General features: G+C 33.0%; 1 protein-coding gene across 46 annotated transcripts in view; it reads left to right on the top strand.

Moving 5' to 3' along the window:
- The window catches only part of LOC126899396 (uncharacterized), a 240,256-nt gene that overhangs the window by 139,182 nt on the left and 76,213 nt on the right, over positions 1-24,861 (top strand). For 3 of the 46 annotated variants that reach the window (XR_007702574.1, XR_007702575.1, XM_050674326.1), the window contains exon 2: positions 20,067-20,693. The exons of 42 other annotated variants lie outside the window; for them this stretch is intronic. Coding sequence is in view for 1 of the 4 variants with exons in the window: in XM_050674326.1 (XP_050530283.1) it covers positions 20,067-20,693 (627 nt within the window). In the remaining 3 variants the exon portion in view is untranslated. Of the gene's footprint in view, positions 1-19,748; positions 20,694-24,861 lie in introns of those variants that run through there. One more of the 46 variants, XR_007702576.1, reaches the window with a different exon arrangement.

The raw sequence follows: 24,861 nt of genomic DNA, 5'->3' as shown, positions 1-24,861 counted from the left end.
TTTTTTATTTTTATTTCTATATTTATTTTATCAAATTTTGATATTGTTGATAACTGCTTCATTTTACACATTATTGAAATTTAGTCGTGAACTTACACAACTATAACTCATGAAATTTTCTACAAATATAATTAGATTTTAATAATTCAATTTTTTTAGTATATTAGGATAATTTTTTAGTGACACCTTTTTTTATGATAATCCGCACAGTGGTCTGAAAGTGAATTTTAGGCAATCGTAAGTCGCATTTTAAAATGTACTCACAATATTAAAATAATTATGAAAACTCAATTCTAGTATATTGCTCAGACAAAATATAAAATTTCAAGGACATATGTTAATCTGGTGGTTATTTATATCCGTTTGAAGTATACATATACTTATATTACGGTTAACATAAAAAAAGTCTTTCGATGTCAACTTTTTTAACGAGTTAAATTTTTTTTTATTTATAGTTTAATTTTAAAATTATATTAAATTTACAATTAGCTTTCTTTTATTTCGATTTCTGATATTGAATTGTTTAAATTATTTATTTCATCTTCGATGTTCGTTTCGGTACTGACAAATAAATTTTGCACATCGATAGAAAATTTATTTATAATCTTTTTTGAAAATAATTTCATTGATGATATGTATGTATCACTTGATACTAATAGCATATGTATCAAATATTTATTGTTATATACCTCTAACTTTTTCTAGTATGGTGAAGTATTTATTATAATCTGTGATTCTGGCTTCTTGGGCTTCTTCCGAAAGTTTCCCTAAAAATATATTCAAATAAATTATTACACCGTTTAATTGTTATATAGAATAGTAATTAGAATAGAAACCGGAAGTATTGCGAATCGTATTACGTTAGCTCCATGAATTAACATTTTGTGGACACTACCAGGTACATAATACCACGGGTATAAATCAATAAAAATTTTAGCTGTCTTCATAGCATAAATATTAAAAGCATCTACAATAATTTTTCTCCATTGGAAATTACTATAAGTATATATCCGAATCGTTGTACTAAATTTATATCTATTCCTGTTGTGTGAGGTGTTCTTTCTGGATTTTTCAAAAATCACTTTGCAATATTTCCATCGTTTAAATTGCCTTTTCCTAATATATTGAATTAGTATATTCAGTAAACATAATAATTATTACTTACAGCTTAAGAGGACGTTATACAGCTAATTTTAGAACGTAAAAACATGTCTTCTTAAAATGCATTTTACACACTAAGTACTGCACTTAGAGCAATAACATCCATTATAAAAAAGAGATTACTTTTGTCGTACGAGTTCGTACAAATCACGATATGTTATCCGTTTTTCAGTTATGTAATCGTCTTAAAATAAACATATTTAGTATTTTAGTGAATATTTATGGTTAGTCTTAAAATTAATGTTTAGTTTTTATATTTCATACTTCTATAAACATGTTAAATTTCATAAATTTATTAATACTGTAGTAGAAAATCAAGAAATTATAATTCGATAAAAATATTTTGATAGAATACTGTTTAACATATAAAAATATTTATGATTTGTTAAACTTTTATTAATCAATTTTCATTTTTAATTACTTATTATAATATTGTAAGGCAATTTGTTTTTACTTACTTTCATATTGGTTATCCATGGTTAAAATGTTGTGAAATTTTAAATCTCGTTAAATGAGAAATGTATTTGAATAATAAAATTTATAATAATAAATATAAAATTTAGGAATTCACATAAAAAAAAAACCCAGCACAGGGTGGTCGCAGCACAGTGGTGACGTGGTATAGATGGATCAAGTATAATGATATCTGACAGTGATTAAAATCACTATAAAAAAAAAACGCTTCGATGCAAATCTTTAGATAGTGTTTAATTTTAAAAAATTGAAGGATTATTCCAAAAGCTTCATAAACTGCTAGTTCCTTATTAATATCCTGATTAAGATAAAGTATGTCGAATGAAAAAGGGATTATTAAAAAATAGAATTTCCCATAAAAAAATTATATTGATTAATACACTTTTCAATAAGTTATAGCATTATAAAGTTAAAAATGTAAAAAATAAAATTGAGAATTTTCACACAATAATAGCATTTGGTAGCCATTTTCATCGTGAAGACAAAATAAAGTCCGAAATTTGTTTTTTACATAATAAAGTAGATTACATTAGCTTTAATTTAATATATATAAAAAAGTGTCAGACTTTCCGGAACACTTTCAAAATTTAAGTTGAAAAAGTAAATTTTTTGTGAAAAAGTTGTCATTTTGAATCCCCCCCTGTAGGCAGGTAAAAAGTCAGATTTATAAAAAAAATATACCAAATGATAGGTAAAGACATCATGCATCTACAAAAAAAAGAATTATATTGATCCATACATCTTTCGAGAAGTTATAGCATTATAAAGTTAAAAATATAAAAAAGAATTTTTTTACAAAAATCGTATTTTTTTTATTAAGTTTAATGTCTGTTTTCACCATGAAGATAAAATAAAGTCCGAAATTTTTTTTTACCATAATAAAGTATATTACATTAGCTTTAATTTAAGATATATATAAAAGTGTCAGACCTTCCGGAACACTTTCAAAAGTTACGTTGAAAAAGTTCTACTTTCTATATGCATTTTTATGTTTTGAATCCCCCCTGTATTTAGGGAAATGGTCCGATTTAAAAAAACAGTATGTCGAATGAAAGATCTATATAAATACTACTTCTCATAAAAAAATTGTAATGATTCATACATTTTTCAAAAAGTTATAGCATAATAAAGTTAAAAATGGAAAATACAAAATCGAAAATTTTCACACAAAAATAGCATTCGGTAGCCATTTTCACCATGAAGATAAAATAAAGTCCGAAATTTTTTTTTTTCATAATAAAGTATATTACATTAGCTTTAATTTAAGATATATATAAAAGTGTCAGACCTTCCGGAACATTTTCAAAATTTAAGTTAAAAAAATTAATTTTTTGTGAAAAAGTTGTCATTTTAAATCCCCCCTTGTGGGCAGGTTAAGGGTTAAATTTATGAAAAAAATATACCAAATGAAAGGTAATGATATTATGCATCTATATAAAAAAGAATTATATTGATATGTTCATTTTTGAAAAAGTTATGGCACTTTTAAGTAAAAAAAATTGAAAAAATTTCGAAAATTAGCGATTTTTAAATTTGTAATTTTTTTGGAGGTTTCCCCCATTTACGGGGAACGAGGGAATTTTTTTCAATTTTTAAGGGTAATGTCTTCGACTAGATACGATTTGTGATCTTTTGACGTATCATTGAAAGAAATAGGTTCGGTGAGAGCTGAGAAAAAGTGGTAACAGACACAAAAAAAAAAAAAAAAAACACATCTTAGTAAAACCAATACCTTCTCAGCTTCGCATCGAAGCTAATAAATGTACTTTGCTAACACTTCACAATTAAATAATAGCTTAAACATAAAATTCTCAATAAAACATTACAAGAATCAGACTAGTTGTATTATTTATAAAGTAGTATTACAGTATCTACGTAATAGGACATGTCTATCAATTGTTAAAGCCCAAACTATCTTATAAAAATCATGAATGTTGTCAAACAACTAAAAATGATTTGAACTTTGACAACAGGATAACAGGAATATATAAAAACAGGGTTCGGAAGTTTTAGCAAATGCATATTTTGCTCATTTTTGCATGTTTACAGTTTTTCGTACTATTTTGTTAATTTTTCGGTTTAAGTGCTATTTTTAGCTAGATTTTATATATATATTTGAAATAACCAAAATTGTATTGAAAAAAAAAACTATTCTAACACATGAACATGAATGTTAAAACAAAAATTAACAAGTATTTAGATTATCTAATGTCATATATTCGATTGTTGTTGTCGATAATATAATTCATATCATTTACAATAATTTGGTTATTTCCTGTCAAACGTACTACTATTATCGTCATCACCGTATTTATATTGGTGTTGGCGTTACCTCCATATTACCTACATATACAATGTTTTTATTTTAGACTACAATTTTTAGTGTCCCATCATCATTTCTATGGGCTGTATCTGCGGTATTAGAAAAATGGTGTGTTAATTGTTTTAAAAATGTCAAAAGTAAAATAAAGTTTATCGAGTCGGCTACAATCTTATATTAATGAATTTGGTCCTAATATATTTTTAATCGATTCAAGTGTATTGTTTTGTAAAATTTGTGAAATTAAAGTTAATTCCGACACAAAGTTCAATGTATCACAACACTTAAAAAGTCACAAACATATAAAAAACTTTGCCCCATATGAAAATCAAATTAATCGATTACATCAACAGTTATTAACAAAAATAAGTAATAGAAAATCATCATTTAACTAAGATTTGTGCGAGGCTATTATTTCCGTTAACATTCCTTTAAATTAAATAGAAAAATTAAAAGCATTTTTGGAAATATATACAAAAAATGAAATTCTGAGCGAATCTATGTTGCGAAAAGGATATGTAGATAAAATTTATAATGATACTAATAACTATATAAGTAAAATTATTTCAGACAATAAAATTTGGGTCAGTATCGATAAGGCGACTGATGTAGAGAGTAGTTACATTGCAAATGTAATAGTTGGTATTCTTGATTCTTGATGAAAGTTGCGCAGACAAAATTTTGAAAAAATGCATTTTACCACCCCATCGAGTTTTTTCAATTTTTTTTTTAACTTGTTTTTCAAGTGTTTTAAAAAATTGTCGGAAAAAATTGTTTTAAAAGTTATAGATTTTTAAAATTGAAACGTCAAAAACTAAAAATAGCTTAAAAATTGTTTTTTTTTTTGTTAATTTTTGAGATTTTTTCTTGTGAAAATATTGTAAAACTATAATGACGTAACTGTTATATAATATTGACTTCGCCGACAAAAAAATTTTATATATTCTTAGTCAGTATAAAAAACTAAATCAATTAATACCCAACCTATGTGAACTGGTAAAGGGTCAGATTTACAAAAAAATATATACCAATAAGTTTATTAGGTATTTTACTAGATATATACATACTAGAATTTTGATAATATTACTAATATAAAAAACGGTAGCACAGTGGGGTCTAGGCACAGTGTAGACAAGGCATAGATGGGACAAGTATAGATGATATTTAACAGTGATTAAAATCACTATCATAAGAAACGCTTCGATGCAAATCTGTAGATAGTGTTTCATTTAGAGAAATTGGTGGATTATTCCAAAAGCAACATCAACTCTTATTTCTTTGATTATATCCTAATGAGTAGTTCTTTGATTTTAAAATATAATATATGAATAAATACTAATTATAATTATTAAATTTAGTATGAAATTGATATTCAATAATTTAATATTGTAATTTAAACGAAGAAATTATAANTAAACGGAGAAATTATAAAAATAATATAGAAGTTGTATTTTGCTTTATTTTTACGCGTATAAAAATTTAAAGGGCTCGATACAATAAATTTTAATAAAAACTGTTTGTTACTATAAATAAATGCACTGAACTACAAGGAACTTTCATCAGTAACAAAAATATATCATTCTAAATCAACTTTTCGCGATGTTTTCAAATCTGCAATTAGACTTTTTCTATCACTTCTAAGTTTTAATATTATTAAAAATTNGCAATTAGATTTTTTCTATCACTTCTAAGTTTTAATATTATTAAAAATTAGTATTTACATATAAAAAATTCATATCGAAGCTAAAAAATTGGCTATTTAAGCTAACTTAAATTTAAAAATTACTTTTTTGACTTTAAAACGTAAAAAAAATTTAATAAGTTTAATTTCATATGTCTTATGAACTTTATTCTATGTCAATTAACTTATATAATATTCATGAAAGTCAATATATTCTCCCAATAAGATATTTTAAAACAAAATAATATACAAAACCTAGAATTTTAATAGAAAAATAGCATATTTTTGAATATGTTAGCCATTTGCGCATAGAAGATAGGTCGTCGGGACAAATTTTTTTTTTCATTTTATAGTACAATAAAAAAGCTTTAATTTGATATATGTTTAAAGGACGTGGTATTTCCGGAACATTTTCAAAAATTAAGTTGAAAAAGTTAGTTTTTGTTTATATCTAAGGTTTTAGTATAAAAAAAATGTATGTTAATTTGTTGATTTTTGAAAAAGTTATGGAAGTTTTAAGAAAAACAAGTGAAAAAAATGACAAAATTTACCGATTTTTAAATTTGTAATTTTTTTGGATACTTCCCTCATTTGCAGGGAATGAGGGAAAATTTTTCAATTTTTAAGGGTAATGTCTTCAACTAGATACGATTTGTGATCTTTTGACGTGTTGTTGAAAGAAATCGGTCCAGTGAAAGCTGAGAAAAAGTGGCAACAGACATAAAAAAAAAAACACATCATGATAAAATTAATACCTTCTCAGCTTTGCATCGAAGCTAAAAAGAGTACAATTAAATATAGGTTAATCTTTGTAAACAGTTAACATTGTATCTAGCACTTTTGGAAATGTCAAAGGCAAGTCTTTGAGTATTTCAAAAATATTTAAAGAAATAGTTTGTTTAGATAATGATAGTGTTGTAGTAAACATTAGAATATGAAAAACTAGAAGTTTTTGAACACTATTAACAACTTTTATGTAATTAATTACTGTATTAAAAGAATTATTTTCTTCTCCTAATAAAAAAAGAAAAAAAAAATTGATTTGTTATGTTATTATTGTAACTATCTCTTCAATTACGATTTATAATAATCCTGCAGACATTATTTTTTTCTTTGCTCAATTTAGAAACTTTTCAAACAAGAGCTGTGAAACACCAATTCATGAATTATTCTTAATACCTGAGTCCATGACAGAATTTGCATAGTACATGATTTCATGTAGAATTTGCTTAATGACATAAAAAATCATGTACTATAAAAATTTCATTACCTGACATTTCAAGAACCTTCCATGAAAAAATTACAAGTTCCGGCAAAACAAAACCTGTTTCTACATGAAATAGAATATATTGTAATTTAATAATAATCACTAATAACTGCCCAAATTAAAATTAATTAAATCTGAATACATTAGGTCAAAAATATATAATTGAAAATGAAAAAGAATTTAAAAAGTTGAAATTTTTTTTATCAAGGTATCATAAGACTATGTAAATGTATGTATAAAAAATAAATAAAATTTCTGTAAATCATTAATATACTCATGTATTTTCATATACAAAATCCATATATAAGTCGCCTATTTGCAAAACGTATACCCAAAAACATATTTTTTTAAATTTTTATTTCTTGACAAATTAGCATACATTTAGTTAGGAAATAGCAAAATAACAATAAAATTTATTTGGATATGCATCCTTTCATAACTGGATGACTCGAAATACATTTATTATGATTTTTTAAAATGATTAAATATTTATTCATATATAATTTTCATACTGTACATAAATAATGTAGAACAATTACTTCTCCTTACAATTTTAGGTTACATCAAAAAATAACGATTAAGCATTTTATTATAAAAACGACCAAATATTTATCAGTTTACAATTTTTAGTTAAAATTTGTTTTTTTTAATTAGGCAACAGTAAATAAAGGACTGATCTTATTGTAGTAACTCAAAAAGACAGAATAAAATTTGTTGTGTGCAGAAAACTAAGTGGAAAGGAGAGAAATCAAGGGAAATAGGTGAGGGTTATAAAATGATATAAACAGGGAAGTATAATACAAAAAATGGTTTAGGGATAATAATGGATGAGGAAATGAAAAGTAAAGTGGTAGAATTAGCTAGTAAATGTGAAAGGATTATAGTCGTGAAATTGATATTCGAGGAAAAAGTACTGAATGTAATAAGTGCCTATGCACCACAAGTAGAATGTGATGAAATAAACAAGGAAGTGTTTTGGAGAGAGATGGATGAGGTGATGCAAGGGGTACCTAGCTATAAGGATGCGGTGATTGTTGGAGATATGAATGGACATGTAGGTAATGAGAGGAGAGGATATGGTTTTTGCGGAAAGAATGAGGCTGGAGAAAGAATCCTGGATTTTGCAGTATCGTATGATGTTGCTGTGGTTAATACTTATTTATAAAAAGGGAAGAACATTATATAACTTATAAGAGTGGGAGAAATAGATCACAGATTGACTATTTTATGTAGAAGAGAGAGCGTAAAGCGAGTAAAGGATTGTAAATTTATACCAGGCGAGAGTGTAACTACACAGCATAGACTGATGGTAATGGAGTTTTGGTGTACTGGGAAAAGAATATACAGAAACAGTAGGAACATGGGAGAAAACGACTGAAATCCGTTGGTGGAAATTGAAAGGGGAAAATGAAAAAGAGTATGTCAAGACGGTAAAAGAGAAGAATGTGTGGAATGTCGATGGAGATATAAATGATGTGTGGAATAGATATGCTAGTTGTGTTAAGAATATTGCAAAGGAGATTGTTGGTGAGAGTAGGAGTAGAATGCCAGGAAACAAGGAAACCTAGTGGTGGGATATGGACGTTTAAAAAAATATAGTAAGCAAGAAAAAGCAATACCAAGTATGGCAGAAGAGCAAAAGGAGAAAAGATTGGATGGAGTATAAACGCTTGTGCAAAGAAGCCAAGTGTGCAGCAAATAAAGCGAAGTTAAAGTTGTATGATAGGCTAGGAACAAAGAAAGGCGAGAAAGAAATATATAGACTTGCAAACAGAAGAGAGAAAAAGTCTAAAGGTTATCATTATATAAGGTGTATAAAAAGTGCTAATAATAGGGTACTCTCAAATGATAATGATGTGAAAAAAAGGCGGAAAGAGTATTTTGAAAAATTACTGAATGAGGAGTATCCAAAAGAGACATTAGAGGATATCTCGTGGAATGAGGGGCTGGTAGATTTAATTAGGGAGAAAGAGATATCGGAGGCTGTGGCATCAATGAAAAAGAATAAAACAGTAGGACTAGATGAAGTGCCAGTAGAAGTATGGAAAATATTAGGCGGTGTTGGCATAAGGTTGAAGGAACTTTAAAATAAAATCTTATTAGAAGGGAAAATTCCAAATGCATGGAGGAATAGTATTGTGGTGCCGATATTTAAAGGTAAAGGTGATATACAGGAGTGTTGAAATTATAGAAGCATAAAGCTTATGAGTCATAGTATGAAAATTTGGGAAAAGGTAAGAGAATAAGAAATGAGACATCGGTATCTGAAAACCAGTTTTTCTTTATGCGTGGTAAGTCAACAATGGAGCCATTATTTTGTGTGATGCAACTAATAGAAAAGTTTAGGAAAAAAAAGAAAAAGCTATGTATGGTATTTATAGATTACGAGAAAGCGTATAACAGAGTATCGAGATAGGTTTTAAAGTAAGCACTAATAAGAAAAGTAGTCCCAAAAAGGTACATTAATATAATAGAAGATATGATGACTTGTACCAGGATAAAAAGCGTAGGACGAGTAACAGAAGGTTTTCGGGTAAGAGTAGGAGTGCACCAAGGTTCTGCTTTAAGCCCTTACTTATTTTTTATAGTAATGAATGAAATTACTAGAGAAATACAAGAAGAGGTGCCATGGTGCATGTTGTTTGCTTATGATATAGTGTTAATAGGAGAAAATAGGGAGGGAATTAATCAAAGGCTGGAGATTGGCCTTTGAAGAAAAGGATTTAATGATAAGTAGGAGTAAGACAGAGTATATAGAGTACGAGTTTGACAAAGGAGAACAAGAATTAGGTGAAATGAGGAGATCAGTGACAATAGGTCAGGACGTGATTGGAGAGGTGGGAAGTTTTAAGTATTTAGGGTCAATTGTGCAAAAGAGCGGTGGTATTGACAAGGATGTAAAACACAGGATTAAGTTTGGGTGGTTGACTACGGTAAATAGTTCAGTGCTCCAGTTCGGCAAATAACCCTTGTCAAACACTGATTTATGTACACTAATCCGAACTTTGTCACCTACGTGGAATTTTACCGGTAAATTATCGGGTATTTTGCGTAACTTGAGTCGAACCAGGTCGGGGTTTTGCACAGATTGCACCGGTATCATTCCGATTGTTCTATGTTTACGCACGTTATTGTATTCGTGCAACAGCGTAGGCAACCGATTCACCCACTTGTACGAACCACGTGCACTAAAATCGCACCACATTGCGTTTTTCAACGTGCGGTTAAAACGTTCCACGAAACAGGCTTTCATAGTGGAATAAGTTGAATAGTGATTGATTGCATATAGTGACATCAGTTTTTGAAACTGTTTGTTGTAGAATTCTTTACCATTATCCGTTTGCAAAAGTTTAGGATGACGACCTTGTTTTAATATTCCATTCATGGCAGCAGTAACTTCTTTGGCTGTTTTATTTTTCAACGGAATGGCCCACGCATATTTTGAAAATCCATCGATGCACGTTAAAATATACCGATGATGTCGATCGGGGTATGTGCGCATTTCCACGAGGTCAGCATGCCAAACATCATCGAGACCTTTGATATTTATTCGAGCACGGGTGTACGTCCTATGGGCCTGCTGATGTAGTTCATAGGCAATGTTCTTATTCATAATGTTGATGGTATTTGTTCAATGTAACCGGTTTCCTGCAACTCTTCCAATATAGAAATGATTTCCGGTGCAACTCCAGTGTTACCAGCTGACCGGGCCGATATCAATAAACGTAAACGATCTACGAGCTCNCATAAACGTATACGATCTACGAGCTCGTTGGGTTCGTCCCAGTACACATACTCTTTTTTCTTGTTGTTCAACCTTAACTGTAGACCCGCAGCGATAATAGATGTGTTACTGATGCTGCTGTTTTCAAATAATGGTAAGGAATTGTTTGCGCTACCACCATCATTGTTTTCAAACAATGGTTTAATAGTGTTAACATATTTTTGACCTCCTTTTTTTAATGTTCCGTCTTTATTCAAATGNGTTTTTCAATGTTCCGTCTTTATTCAAATGTACACCGGTTTCGAGTAAAATTGTTTTGTATGCCTGCAAATCCGATTCGGAGTAAACACCGGGATTTTTCGAAAAAAGTAAGTCCACAAGACCTAATGTCAGCAGGAATTTTTTCTCCAGTACGTTGATTATTCCTCCATCGACAAAGATATTGTCGACTCCACCTATTGTCAATGTTCCTTCTGGTGTCACTTTTGGTCCATACATTTTGTCTCTGTTCGGGTTCATTGACCATTGGTGCATGTACTGATGGAAAAACCCATCATCATGTTCCATATTGTATCTATCATCATTTAAACTTTTGATGGATTGCTGTAGTTGTTGTTCATGTTGTTGTTGCTGCTGCTGTTGCTGTTGCTGTTGCTGTGTCACGATTTTATCCAATGGTGCAATGATTGGTGCCAATTCTCGTTTTACGCGACTCAATGAATCCGCTTCACCACGATGCAATTCCGTGTACTTTTTTCGAACATTTTCCCGGGCTTCCGTCAATAATTTCAACAACGTTTTTTTTTCTTCACGAATTCTATTATTAATAGTACTCATATCGTCACAAATGTGTCAAACTTGTATCTATACCGACCACCGTCACGCGCGAAGTCTAAACAAATCACTGCAAATCCATACCGGTCTTTGTTCCAACAATGTTTGCAAAACTCTTTGAATTCGCCGAATTTCATATCGCAACACACGTATTCATCGTACGCGTGCCGTAGATTAACTTCATCCTGTCGGAACAACACCACCAAATTTGTGTTGTCACGTAACATTTGTTTTTGTATGCGTGATAATGTTTGTGAGAGAAAAAACACGTCAACTCGACGGTGACGTCCACGCGCGAAATAATCACACATTACATTTTGTTTTTCCATAACAACATCGTCGAATATAAAAACAGAATTGGGCAGGATGTTATCCACCGACGGTACATCTTCCCCGTTTTCATAGGTAAACAACTGCACTCCTTGGACACCACGTAAAACTTCCACGAGTAGTTGATACTTGCACTGATGCAACGATTTTGAGTAAACGTATACATTTTCAAATCGAAGTCCGTTGATATCGGTCAGTAGGGTAAACATCAAGTTTGTTTTTCCACAATTTGACGGTCCGCAAATCAATGCACGTATTGTGTTTGGCAATAGTTTACCGTGTTTACTGGATGCAATATCACTACTTTTTTCAAAATTCACGATAGGTAGCGTGAGGGTCTGTTTTTTGAAACGCATCGCACGTCATCGAACCATTACCGTCAATATGAAAATAATGGTTAAACAGAGACAACGTGGAAAACAAGGTGCAGAGATATTGAACAGTGTAATCAACAAATTACCATTCGAAGCCCACATTCCAGGTGTGTATGTGTGTGTGTGTTATTATTCAAAATTATTCTTTGTAAATAGTTTTATCATTATTTCAAATGTTTACGATTTAGGTTATCAATTTGCGGGCCCTGGAACACGGTTAGAAAAGAGATTGAAGCGAGGTGACGTTGGATTGAACCCGCTTGATGCTGCTTGCCGCAATCACGATATCATTTATAGTAAATACAAGAATCTCGAGGACCGTCATAAAGCGGATAAGGTGTTGGAACATCGGGCTTGGGAACGAGTGTTGGCCAAAGACGCTAAATTGCCTGAACGAGTCGCAGCTTGGAGTGTGACCAACGCAATGAAATTGAAACGTAAACTCGGTATGGGTTTTAAACGAATCGTGCGTGCGGCCAAACTTGATAAAAATGCTCAACAAATGGATTTATTGAGTGTGGCAAAACGATCGTTGATGGCAGCACGGCGTGTGGTGAGAAAGAAAAAAATTCCACTGCCCCGTACCATAAACGTTCCGAAAACTAAAGNTAAAAAAATTCCACTGCCCCGTATCACAAACGTTCCAAAAACTAAAGGCGGTGTACTACCGCTTATACCTATATTTGCCGGACTGTCGGCGTTGGGAGCTTTAGCCGGCGGTGCTGCAAATGTGGTCAAGATGGCTACCGAACTTAGCCGTAAAGGCAACACAGCGATAAGCATGGGTAAACGATTTTACTTGCAACCATACAAATCGGGGTCTGGTTTCAAATTGACGGCAAGTACGAAAACTAGTCGAAAAAGACGTCTCGAAAAAATCATAAGAAAAAAACAAAAAACTAATTTCACAGCTACCCGATCGTGCCTTGTACGATGTTGAAATTGCAAATTTCGGTAGTCGAGCGTTCGATCGTAAAGTGTTTCGTGGCGTGTTCTGTCGTGACAAGTTACCTCAGTCGGGACCGAAAACAATCGAAATGGGTGTAGTGAACTTGGACCTTTCCACTAACCCTGGCACTCATTGGGTAGCATATAGTAAACGTGGTAAACGCATTACGTATTTTGACAGTTTTGGTAATTTACGACCACCGTTGGAGCTGCAACGATACTTTAAAGGATGCGCAATCGTGCACAATTATAGTAGATATCAAAACTTCAACGAGGTAAATTGTGGTCACTTGTGTTTGGAATTTTTAATTGAACAACAACAACAACATGGCAACAACGGTGACGTTAATCGGCGTGGGATCTGAATTGCAATCCACATTCAATTCACCCATCGATGTCGGTGACAAATGTAAAATTGGACTATTGAGCTTGCATACATGGAACACGATACCGAATATTGATGAGGATTGTAACAAATTCATTTTCGGCACTGTTGACAAACCAATTATGGTGATAACACTACCGACGGGATCGTACGAATTTGACGATTTACAGAAACGAATTACCGACAAGTACAATGGAGAAGAATACAAGTACAGTATGCAAAAACAATTAGATTTTGATGATCCATTGTTGCCAACGGTTGGTTTGCTCAAGGAAAACAGCAGTGAAATCGGTGACAAAGAGTTGGGTGATCGAAACGTTATTTCTTTCACAGCCGATCGCAACACTATGCGAAGTATAATCAAATGCGATCACGCCATAGATTTTACACACCCGCAATCAATCGGTGGAATGCTGGGATTCCGACCTCGTGTATTGGCACCGAAAATGGAACACACGTCGGATTTTCCGTTATCTATTACAAAGGTGACATGCATACGAGTTGACTGCAATATAATTGTTGGCTCGTACCACGAAGGACGTCAATCGCATACATTGCATGAATTCTTTCCAAACGTACCACCGGGTTACCGTATTATCGAATGTCCCAGACAAGTCGTTTACTATCCATTAAACACAAACGTATTGAATACGATTCGAATCACATTGCTCGATCAAGACGGTCAACGTGTCAACTTAAGAGGTGAAAAATTAACAGTACGTCTACACATCAAACAAGATGGATGAAAGTACGATGACGTTATGGGACCGTATAAAACAAATTGATTCCTCACATATTGGATTATTTTTGTGCATACTAGTCACAGTTGTGCAACTATTACTGCTCCTTCAAACAACCGACAATAGCTGTTAGCTGATAAACAGTGACAATAACAACAACAACAACAACAGTTCAGCTATAATTTATCGTTTGGAAGCACTGGCTCGAGAACTTTATTCAGTCGATGACCGTGTTTTTATATTGGAAAATCGTGTTGACACTCTTTAAATGCCTTTGAGTTTCAACAAGAGTGTAGTGCACCATCATTTGGGTGATGTCATATACTCTACGACGGAGCAACGGAACAATCGTGTGACGCTATCGCAGCAGCAACAACTCACAAAGGAAAATATTGAATTTTTAAAATCATTAGGTTGTCGAGTCAATCATGGCCGAGTACTTACACGTGTTGGAAAAATGTCAACAAGACGACAGCGTAAAACGTGAATACTATCTAGAACATCAGAGCTACAACAACTCGTACGAACACAATGATGAAATCCGCATCGAGGTACGTAACAAGGAGAAATTCACCGTACCATGAGAAAGTTATTTGCAAATCGAAGGAAAACTGGAAAAACCACCAATTGGAACAGTCGGTGAAATGGTTATGGGGCAAAATTTTCTCATGCACTTATTCGACGAAATCAGATTTGAGGTAAATGGTAAAGAAGTGGACAAGATAAAATATGTCGGAGTGGCTACAACCATCAAGGGTTATTGTTCGCTCACACCCAACGACATTCGACGATTGCAACCTNGGCTCACACCTAACGACATTCGACGATTGCAACCTGCCGGATGGAAATATGCGCAAATCTTGCACAACAACGATTTCGTCGATGGGACTGAATTTGTGGCGCAATGTCCATTGTCTATGTGCATGGGATTTTTCGAACGATACCGACGAACACTGATAAACTGTACTCAGACACTCGTGTTGAATAGATCGAGTACCGATAGCACTGTTGTAACATTTGTTCCACAGACAACAACAACAGACGATAAAGCGCAAGTTGCATCATTGATAAAACAAATCAATGTGAAAATATCGAAAATCAAATGGGTGGTAAAGTACTTTGAACCCAGCGTGAAAACCGAACTGGGTCTTATGCGTATTCTGGACAGCAAGAAATGGCTCCCGTTAGAATTTCAACACTGGGATGTTGCCGTTTACCCATTGGTACCGCAGACAACTCATCACACGTGGTCGGTGCGCACCTATTCGAATGTGGAAAAACCCAGATATCTACTTATTGCCATGGGTAATGAGAACGAACACGTTCTTGGAGATTTCGATCACTGTTCATTGAGAAACGTCAAAGCGTATCTGAATGCGGACGAATACCCATACGAGAACCAAAACGCCGATTTCGACAACAACAAGTATACAACCTTCTACAACTCGTACACTCAATTCCAAACAATGTACTACGGTCGTAAAGATCCGTACCCTCTACTAGATTATATAAATTACAAAAAACGTGGACCCATAGTTGTGATCGATTGTTCTAAACAAAACGATACCGTCAAGACTTCAACGGTTGATCTACGTTTGGATTTCGAATGCTCTAAACAGTTTCCCGATAAAACATCATTGTATTGTGTAATTATTCACGATTGTCAAATGGAATACAACGCATTTACGGGTGAAGTACGAAAACTCTAATGTATATACAAATATATTTTTATTATTGTATAATTTACAGTATAGTATAGAAACAAAAAAATGTATAAATATATAATTTTTATTAATAAAAACATAGTTATTTTGCAAACTTGTTGTTTTTTATGTTATTTTATTTCGATTATCCTTGAATTTGACTGGAAAAGTCACACATAGGAGGTCTTTCTTGTCAATTTTCGGCAAAGCATCTATACTTAAAAATGATCTATTTGTAGCCAATTCTACCAGATCGGAAAAGTAATACAAGTGCTGAAATTTTTATAAGTATTATAGTTAAGATGAAAAAATCAAATATTTTTTAACATACTTTCATGTGTGGATAATTGAAAATAGTTTTCGAGATTTTTTCTAGACATTTAGCCATAAATCCCGTACAACAAATTTCGTAGAAATATAACAAATCCGGCGTTTTAATTTGGGGAAAAATTATCGGTTTCTTTTCAACCACCATACGATCAATTGAAGACTGAAGTATAACCTTTATTTCATGTAAAATACGCGGACGTATATGAAACAATTGTCGATGTATTTTCTCAAATAACATATCTTTAAGGAAGTACAATTGCGCAAACTCAGATGTATTCATCAAAAATATACAGTTGTCATCTCGTTTTGACTGAAACAGTAATGTATCTTTTCGGGTAATAGTTTGCACCCACTGTGTCAGAATCACCTTAATGTTTTCATTTTGCAAAAGTAGTATTCCGTTTAAATTTTCCGTTATCGATAAAATATATCCGCACATTGAATACATTCTATGTAGTAAATCGATAGTGATAATAAGTTCTTGATGACAGTTTACCAACTTTACTTTTGGCCAAAATGAATCGTCAGGATCCAGACCAATGTATACACGAGACATTTGTGAAATGCTATATATTGATGAATCGATCAAGTCGTTGATTTTATTGAATTTACACCTTGGTGTAGCCATTGTGATTAAAGTCTCAAGGTCCAATAGGCGTTACTATCGCTGCGATTCGCATTCACCGTTTTTTCAATTGTTTCAATTGAATCCAAAAGTTCGTAATATATTCGCTTCACAACTGAGCATGCACATTCAGGATTGTCCGAATTTTTTCCCACATTCAATAATTCACAACCCTTGTAGTGTAAAAAGTCTCCACCGGTACCGTTGACTTTATCTCCTAGACGTTCCGCAAAATATTGCAAATCTCGATAATTTTTCAATAATTTACTGAATGGTTTAAAAACTCTATCTGTCGGTTCGTTTTCAACAAGACAAATCAATTTATTCGATANGAACTCGTTTTCAACAAGACAAATCAATTTATTCGATATATTACTTAAATAATCCATCTTACACGCACAATAGATTAACAAATACTGAGAACCGATTAGTAGTCAACAGACAATGTTGCTGCTGCACGACACCAAACTTTCCAAACATCTGTTAGACATTGGAATCTCGATGACGAATGAGGTGTATTTTATGGATTACACGACTACGGCTTATACCCCGTCGACGACGACGATGACGGCGGCGGCGGCAGCGGTTGCGATGGCGCGTCGACGGCGATGATACAATATAACGCGCGACCGTTTGACGTACAAGTTCGGGGGGAGGGTGTAGGCAGGGGCAGAGTCTTTAACATTATTGTATGTGACGTGTTGACCTTAAGGGCGATTATATTACGTAACACCTGTGATGCTCCTGATTGAGGGGCACGCGTTGCTGCATACGTCACACCGACAACGACGTAACGCCGAGTCAGCTGACCACCTACCCTCCGCCAACCCACATTATTATCGCAATTTTAACAATAACACACTTGATTTACGACTTTAACAATTACGATTGACCTTAATTAACCATTTAATTACCCATTAACACTCTTAATTTATTACTTTTTGATGACGTATGACACTAATTACCATGGCGGCATCCTTTNAAACGTGGTGTGGCCTCCCCCGTTAGCCGGATCCCAAAAGGCGGGATCTATTGCCCGGGTTGCACCGCGTGGAGGTGGGGGCAGGACTTTGCGAGGGTTGGGCAAGATAAATCACAGGACATACAGACAAACATAAAAACATAAAAACACATACAATAAGCACCTACGGCGCCAGTCTAGCTGACGCCGCAGGTACTACCACCCTGGGCAGTCTCTGCTTCAGACGTTCGGCCTCCTCTTTTTGGCTCATCACCGATTCGGCGAACGCCTGAACCAAAGACCACCCCTCCCGGCTTCTCAGCATATGGTCCACCATTGACCCCACACCGAACGCGGACCCCAAGCGGGATTCCAACTCCTCCCGCTCGTTGGCCCACGCTTCGCACCGGAAGAGCGTATGCAGAGCATTGTCCGCTTCTCCCGGGCGATCCCGACAGTGATCGCACGTAGGCGCGGCTGCCTTCCGAATACCGTGAAGGTATTCGTTGAAGCAGCCGTGACCGGACATCACTTGGGTCAGACGGTACGTCATCTCCCCGTGAGTCCGGCCAATCCACCTGTCGAGCCGGCTGGGTCCGATGAGGGACCTAGTCCACGCTCCCGCGGATTCCTCGTCGGCCAGTCGCTGGCGCCAACTGGATACGGTCACACTCCGGAGTTGCAGCCGGTCCTCCGCACGAAGCGGCTGACCGGTACTCTTCCGGAGCTCGTATCCGTTGGCGCGTTCGACGGCCAACAGGTCCGCGGGCGGCAGAGAAGCCAGGATCCTGGCCGCTACTCCAGATACGGTGCGGTATGCGCGCACCGTCCGGAGAGCGGCCCTTCTCTGGACCCGGTTCGACGCTTCTACGTTCTTGGGCGAGTACTCCAGAATACTCGCCCCGACCGGGGACCCGTAAAGGAGGACCGAGTGGACGACGCTAACTAACAGTCGGCGTCGATGTTCCCTCGGTCCCCCGATATTCGGCATCAGTCCCGCCAGGCGGTCCATGACCTTCTGAGCCCGCTGGGCCGCACGTTCGATGTGCGGCCCGAACATCAACCTGTCGTCGATGAGCAGGCCCAGATAGCTCATGGCCCGCTTCAGCGGGACATCAGTCCCCAGTACGGTGAGCCTAGGAGGAACGTACTTGTACTTTCGCGTGAACAAAACCGCTTCGGTTTTGTCCAGCGCTAGGCACAAGCCGGTCCCCTCCTGCTGGATCCAGTCAGTGACGGCGCAGAGCGCACCGTTTGCCCGGAAACCAGCCTCCTCCGCCGAAGTGCCTTCCGCCACCACGAGCGTGTCGTCCGCATAGCAGATGACACGTGTACCCCGTGGCAGCGGAATGCAGAGCACCGCGTTGAACGCGATGTTCCACAGCAAGGGCCCAAGAACCNTACCCGCTATTTAGATACTACTGGTGAGCAAAAAAATATTTATTTTTAGAGAGAAGAAAAGAAAGATCCTGCATTCTAGGGGATAAACTTCATACGTTCCATTGAAGAATGTTGAAAGAAGGATAGTTAGGATTACTATTAAAACGTGTCATGAAATGAGTGATATGTTGCGATAAGCAGGAAATCCGTGGCGGTCATCAAAATTAATATTTACGATTTTGGGATATATATTTTTTTGGTAGTCTTATACTTTTTTTTTAAGTCTTAGTTGGACAAGAACACGGTTCTTAAAAAAAAAAAAAATTTTAAACAAATATTGAAACATAAACTTGTCTACTTGAATAACATTTTTTTTACTAACAAACAATAATATGAAATCATAAAAAATCAAAGGAGTTATAAATAAGTATTTCTAAAATTATAAAAAACATTTATTTAAAGTACTGTTTAATGTTCTTTTATGTGTAAAACCTATATTTGGAATCCGAATTGAATTGAATAATTTATACAAAAGTTACCATAATAATTATCATTATTTTATTAGCATTATTCAAAAATTTCTAAAAAATGTCATTTTTAAAGTGCTTTTTATTATTTTATATAATTTTATGTATCGAATCCGAAAGAAATAAAATAGGAAATACTCGTATATTGAATAATCTTGTCAAATGTATTGGATGGAAAAATTTAAAACGTGTCGAAAATGTAACTTATTTATCAAAAAAATATGATCTTCCGAGTATAATTCAACAGCCAATAACACCAAGTGATTGTAATAAGAAAATACGAATCGCAACAATTTTTCTAGGTTGCAATTACATAAGTATTTTAATGGACATAATGAGTGCTGTCAACTATCAACGAATATTCTGTAACGAAATAATGAGCAATGAATCTAATAAAACTCAAGGCTATAATTGCACTGTAAAATTATTAGAAATTATGACAAATTTTAGTTTATTTACAAAAAAAATGCAAGGAGCCCTGTTTGCAATAGTCAATCTGCATAGATCTCCGTGGATATTAAATGATAAGTCTAATATTATTTTAAACTTTATACCTGAAGATTTCCAAATGTTACAAAGCCAACTAGATAATTCATGTCCATCGCGTGATGATTTGGAATATAATAAATCTATATTATGTACTATATTGTTTGAAATGGCAAATATTAAAACGAAAATACAGTGTAATAACGGACAATTTTGTACATTAGAAAGTGATAATATATATGTGTTAACAAATAAATTGAACGCCCTGTATAAAAATATAGACTTGAACGGAGAAAATATAGCAATTTATTATAAAGGCAGTGAAATTATATTAAATGGAATCCAGATGTTTATTTTAGAAAATTTTACCAAACTTGGATTTAAATTTGATGTATACAATGGAGAAACTTTCATTCAAAATTCATTACTTCATCTTTTTCCAGGTATATTTTTATGTTTCAATATGATATATTGAGATATATATATATATATAATATTAATTTATAATAAACTATTTTGACTGTTTATATATAAATAGAATTGTATTGCTAAATAATCACAAACAATAATATTAAAATTAATTCTCTTTCCTTAATCTTGCCTCAATATGAATATGTCATAAGTGATATTTTAAAATAATTTAAAAAAATAGAATTACACCTAAAAAATTAATTTAGCAATAATATGTGGAATTAATTAAATGTAGATTTATTAAGAATTTGCTATAAATAATTTTTTTTTCAATATTTATTCACGTGTACATTTTCTATTTAGTCTTGTTTAAGGGAAATAATTAATTATTTATTTGAATATACCTAATAATATACTAAAAATTTAAATATATGTATGTTAATCCCTATCCTATTTCATTCTACACTAGATATAAAATTATAAAAGTTTTAAAAAAGAAATAAAAATGATGCTCTTTTATTAAATATCAATATATACACAATTTTATGTTATTACGTACAACGAGGCAAAAATTAATTAAATAAAAATACTGTAATCTTACACAATTCATCCCACATTCATTAGTTCATCTAATTGCAAGTTTATTTTTAAGTTTTAATGTGATATCATTAATGAAGGTTTTGGACTTTAGAATAAACTGATAACATAATTTACTTTTTTACTATTCAAATAATTAACTATTTTGACAGTTTTAGTGTGTATAGATTGGTAAACAGTACAAGATTTCTTTTATGAAGATACGAGTTTATTTCAAAAATAATAATAACTCAAAATTTTATTTTTATATTGCAATATTTACAATAATATAATTTATTTAAGGTTATTATTAAAATTAAAAATGTATGCCGTCACTAAATTGCAAAACCGTCACTTCTATCAATATTAAAATTAATGAAATTTATGTTATTTCTCTTGTGGATAGGGGATAATAATACTTCCACGGCCCCTCTGGCAGTCGTAAGAGGCGACTAACGAGGTTTCATCAGGTCGATTGCCGTCGTTAATTTTTTGTCAAAAAGTATGAGAAGTCCTGAACAAAATTTAGGCGGATTGTCCCATCTCGGATGTATGCGGTGACAACAAATGAGAGGAAGTAAAGTAGTTAAAAATGGAGAAGGTCTAAGCCTTACACCTTCTTGGTATGAAACTATTTATTTCTTAGGCTCAAAGGAATAAAGTATTTAATACAAAATTATAGTCGTAAAATTTGATATTTTAGGATAAAGTGTTAAATGTAATAAGTGCCTGTGCACAACAAATAGGATGTGATGAAATAGACAAGAAAGTGTTTTGAAAAGATTTATATGAGATGATGAAAGGAGTGCCTGGCAATCATGATGATCATCAAAGAAGAGAATATGAAAGAATACAAGGAGGCTATGGTTTCAGTGGGAATAATGAGGCTAGAGAAAGAATACTGGATTTTGCAGTATCATATAACCTTTCTGTGGCTTATACTTATTTAAAAAAAAAAGGAAGATCATTATAAACATTAAAAGAGTTGGAGTTAAAGACACAGATTGACTATTTTATGTGGAAGTGAAAGAGTATAAAGCGAATAGTAAAGAATATAAGGAGGCTATGGTTTCAGTAAAAATAATGGCGCTAGAGAAAGTATCTCTACTTGAGTTACTTGAGAGAGTGAAACTACACAACATTATCTGATGCTAATGGAGTTGTAGTGTAGTGGGAAGAGTGTGTTCAAAGACAGAAGCAACACAGAAGAAAAATCTAGGATTTGATGGTGGAAATTGAAAGTGGAAAATAAAAAAAAACTTTAAAGTCAGTATAAGTGACATACAAGTATGATGAGTTGTGTGATACGTTAGGAACAAAGAGAGGCAAAAAAAAGTCTATTCACTTGAAAAGAAAGAGAAAAATGGTCTAAAGATAATCAAAATAAACAGTGTAAAAAATGTGTTGATAAAAATGTATTAACAAACGATGATGATGTGAAAAAAGGTAGAAAAAATATTTTAGAAAATTACTGATTAAGGAGTATTCAAGAAATCAAAAAAAGGATATTGTATTGAACGATGTCCTGGTAGATTTAATAAAATCCTATTGAAGAGAAAATTTCAAAAGAGTGTAGGAATAATATTGTGATACTGATATTTTAAGACAATTGAGATATTCACGAGTGTGGAAATTATAGAGGCATAAAACGTATGCATCATAGTATGAAGATTTTAAAAAAGGTAATAGACAAAAAAATAAGATGAAAAATATTAGTAACATAAGAACTAGTTTAGTTCTTAAGAAAGTCAACGATGGTGCGAGATTTTTTGCGTAAGATAATTAGAATAATAAGAGGAAAATAAGAAAATACTGTGTCTGGTATTTATAGATTTGGAGAATGCATATGATAGACTACCGAGATAAGCTTTAATGTTGGCATTAAAGAGAAAAAGGAGTCCTAAAAAGTTACATTAATATAATAGAGGGTATGTATGATAGCACTTTTACTAGCATAAAAGTGTGGTCGGAGTGACAGGAGATTTGAGGGTAAGTGAAGAAGTGCACCAAGTTTCTTACTTATTTTCTATTGTGAAAGATGAAATCATTAGAGAAGTACAATAAGTTATAGTATTAATAGAAGAAAATAGGGAGGAAATTAATCAAAGCCTAGAGGTGTGGATATCAACTCTAAAAGAAAACGAATTAATAATAAGTAGGAGTAAGACAGATTATATAGAGTACGAGTTTGACAAAGCAGAACAAGAGTTAGGTGAAATGAGGAGATCAGTGACAATAGGCAAGGACGTGATTGGAGAGGTGGGAAGTTTTAAGTATTTTGGGTCAATTGTGCAAAAGAGCGGTAGTATTGACGAGTATGTAAACAAAGGATTAATTATGGAAAGGTGAAATGGAGAGAAGCGACTGGTGTATTATGCGATAAAAGAATTTCAATGAGGCTGAATGATAAGCTCTATAAGACTGTAGTGATAAATAGAACAAATATAAGTATATTAGAGATGAGGATGTATACTGTTAATTTAGTTAATTAGAAGCTTTAATATAAACTAAAACTCACTAAATTCAAGTAGCAATACATAAATGGTAATACTATACATGCAAATGACAGTAGTAAAATTGAACTGTGTTTATAACAACAAAATGACAACGAACATTATTATTAAAAAAACTTCAAATACAAATGAGATTACATTTTTTAATTAAAATATATGTTTTTCTTAATTATATAACAGTAAATAAAAACCAATGAAAACATTTAAATACTGAAATCTTTTTCTATTTACATATATTTAGAAGCAAACAATGAATCAAAATCCACTCCAGCTACGGTATCCAGTATTCATCATCCAGTAGTTCATGATTTTTTTCAAAAAGGTAAATTGCGTATTAATTATCTAAAATATTTGTCGTCAAAATCAACTGTAAAGTTCAGTGGCATTACTATTTCCTTTAACCCACAATTTTGTTGAAATTAATTAAATCATCTTCTTTTGCTTTTTCATTCCCTCACCTTAACCCTAATTACCTCTTGTCGACTATACTAATTATAACGTCCACTTAACAATCTCCCACATCAGCTATCCTCAAAAAATAATATCCCTCTATCTTTTTTTTGGTCTTTCTTTAACTGTTATTCCTTTTACATTCATTCCCATAACTGTTTTTATAGCTTCCGATTCTTCTCCCCAAATAACATAACTAAACCATCTAAGTTTACTTTTAACAGTTATTATTAGTAGTATAAAAATAAGGGGTTTTGGGGATTAAAAGATGCCGCTATGATAATTAGTGTTAAACGTCATCTAAAAGTTAAATTAGGAGTGTTAATAATAATTATAAGATTAATTATTGTCAATCGCTATTGGTAATGTCGTAAATCAAGTATGTAAAATATTATTCTGTGATATTTATATGAGTTGGTAGAGGGTATGTGGTCAGCTGTAGATCACGGTACGTCGTTGTTGATGTGACATATGCAACAAAGCTTGGCTTTCAACCAGCAGCATCACACATTTTACGTCATATAGTTGCCTTTTAGGTTGATTACATCACATACAAAAATGTTAAAGACTCTCCGCCGCCTACACCCGTAACCGATAGTCGCGCAATTATTGTGATGCGTCGTCGTCGTTGTAGTGAACGTAGATGAAGTATAAGTCATAG

This window comes from Daktulosphaira vitifoliae, unplaced genomic scaffold (genome assembly GCF_025091365.1).
Source record: "Daktulosphaira vitifoliae isolate Bord-2020 unplaced genomic scaffold, ASM2509136v1 Scaffold_2, whole genome shotgun sequence".
Classification (NCBI taxonomy): Eukaryota; Metazoa; Arthropoda; class Insecta; order Hemiptera; family Phylloxeridae; genus Daktulosphaira; species Daktulosphaira vitifoliae.
The sequence above is the reverse complement of the archived record's forward strand: the minus strand, read 5'-3'. Positions and strand labels throughout refer to the sequence as shown.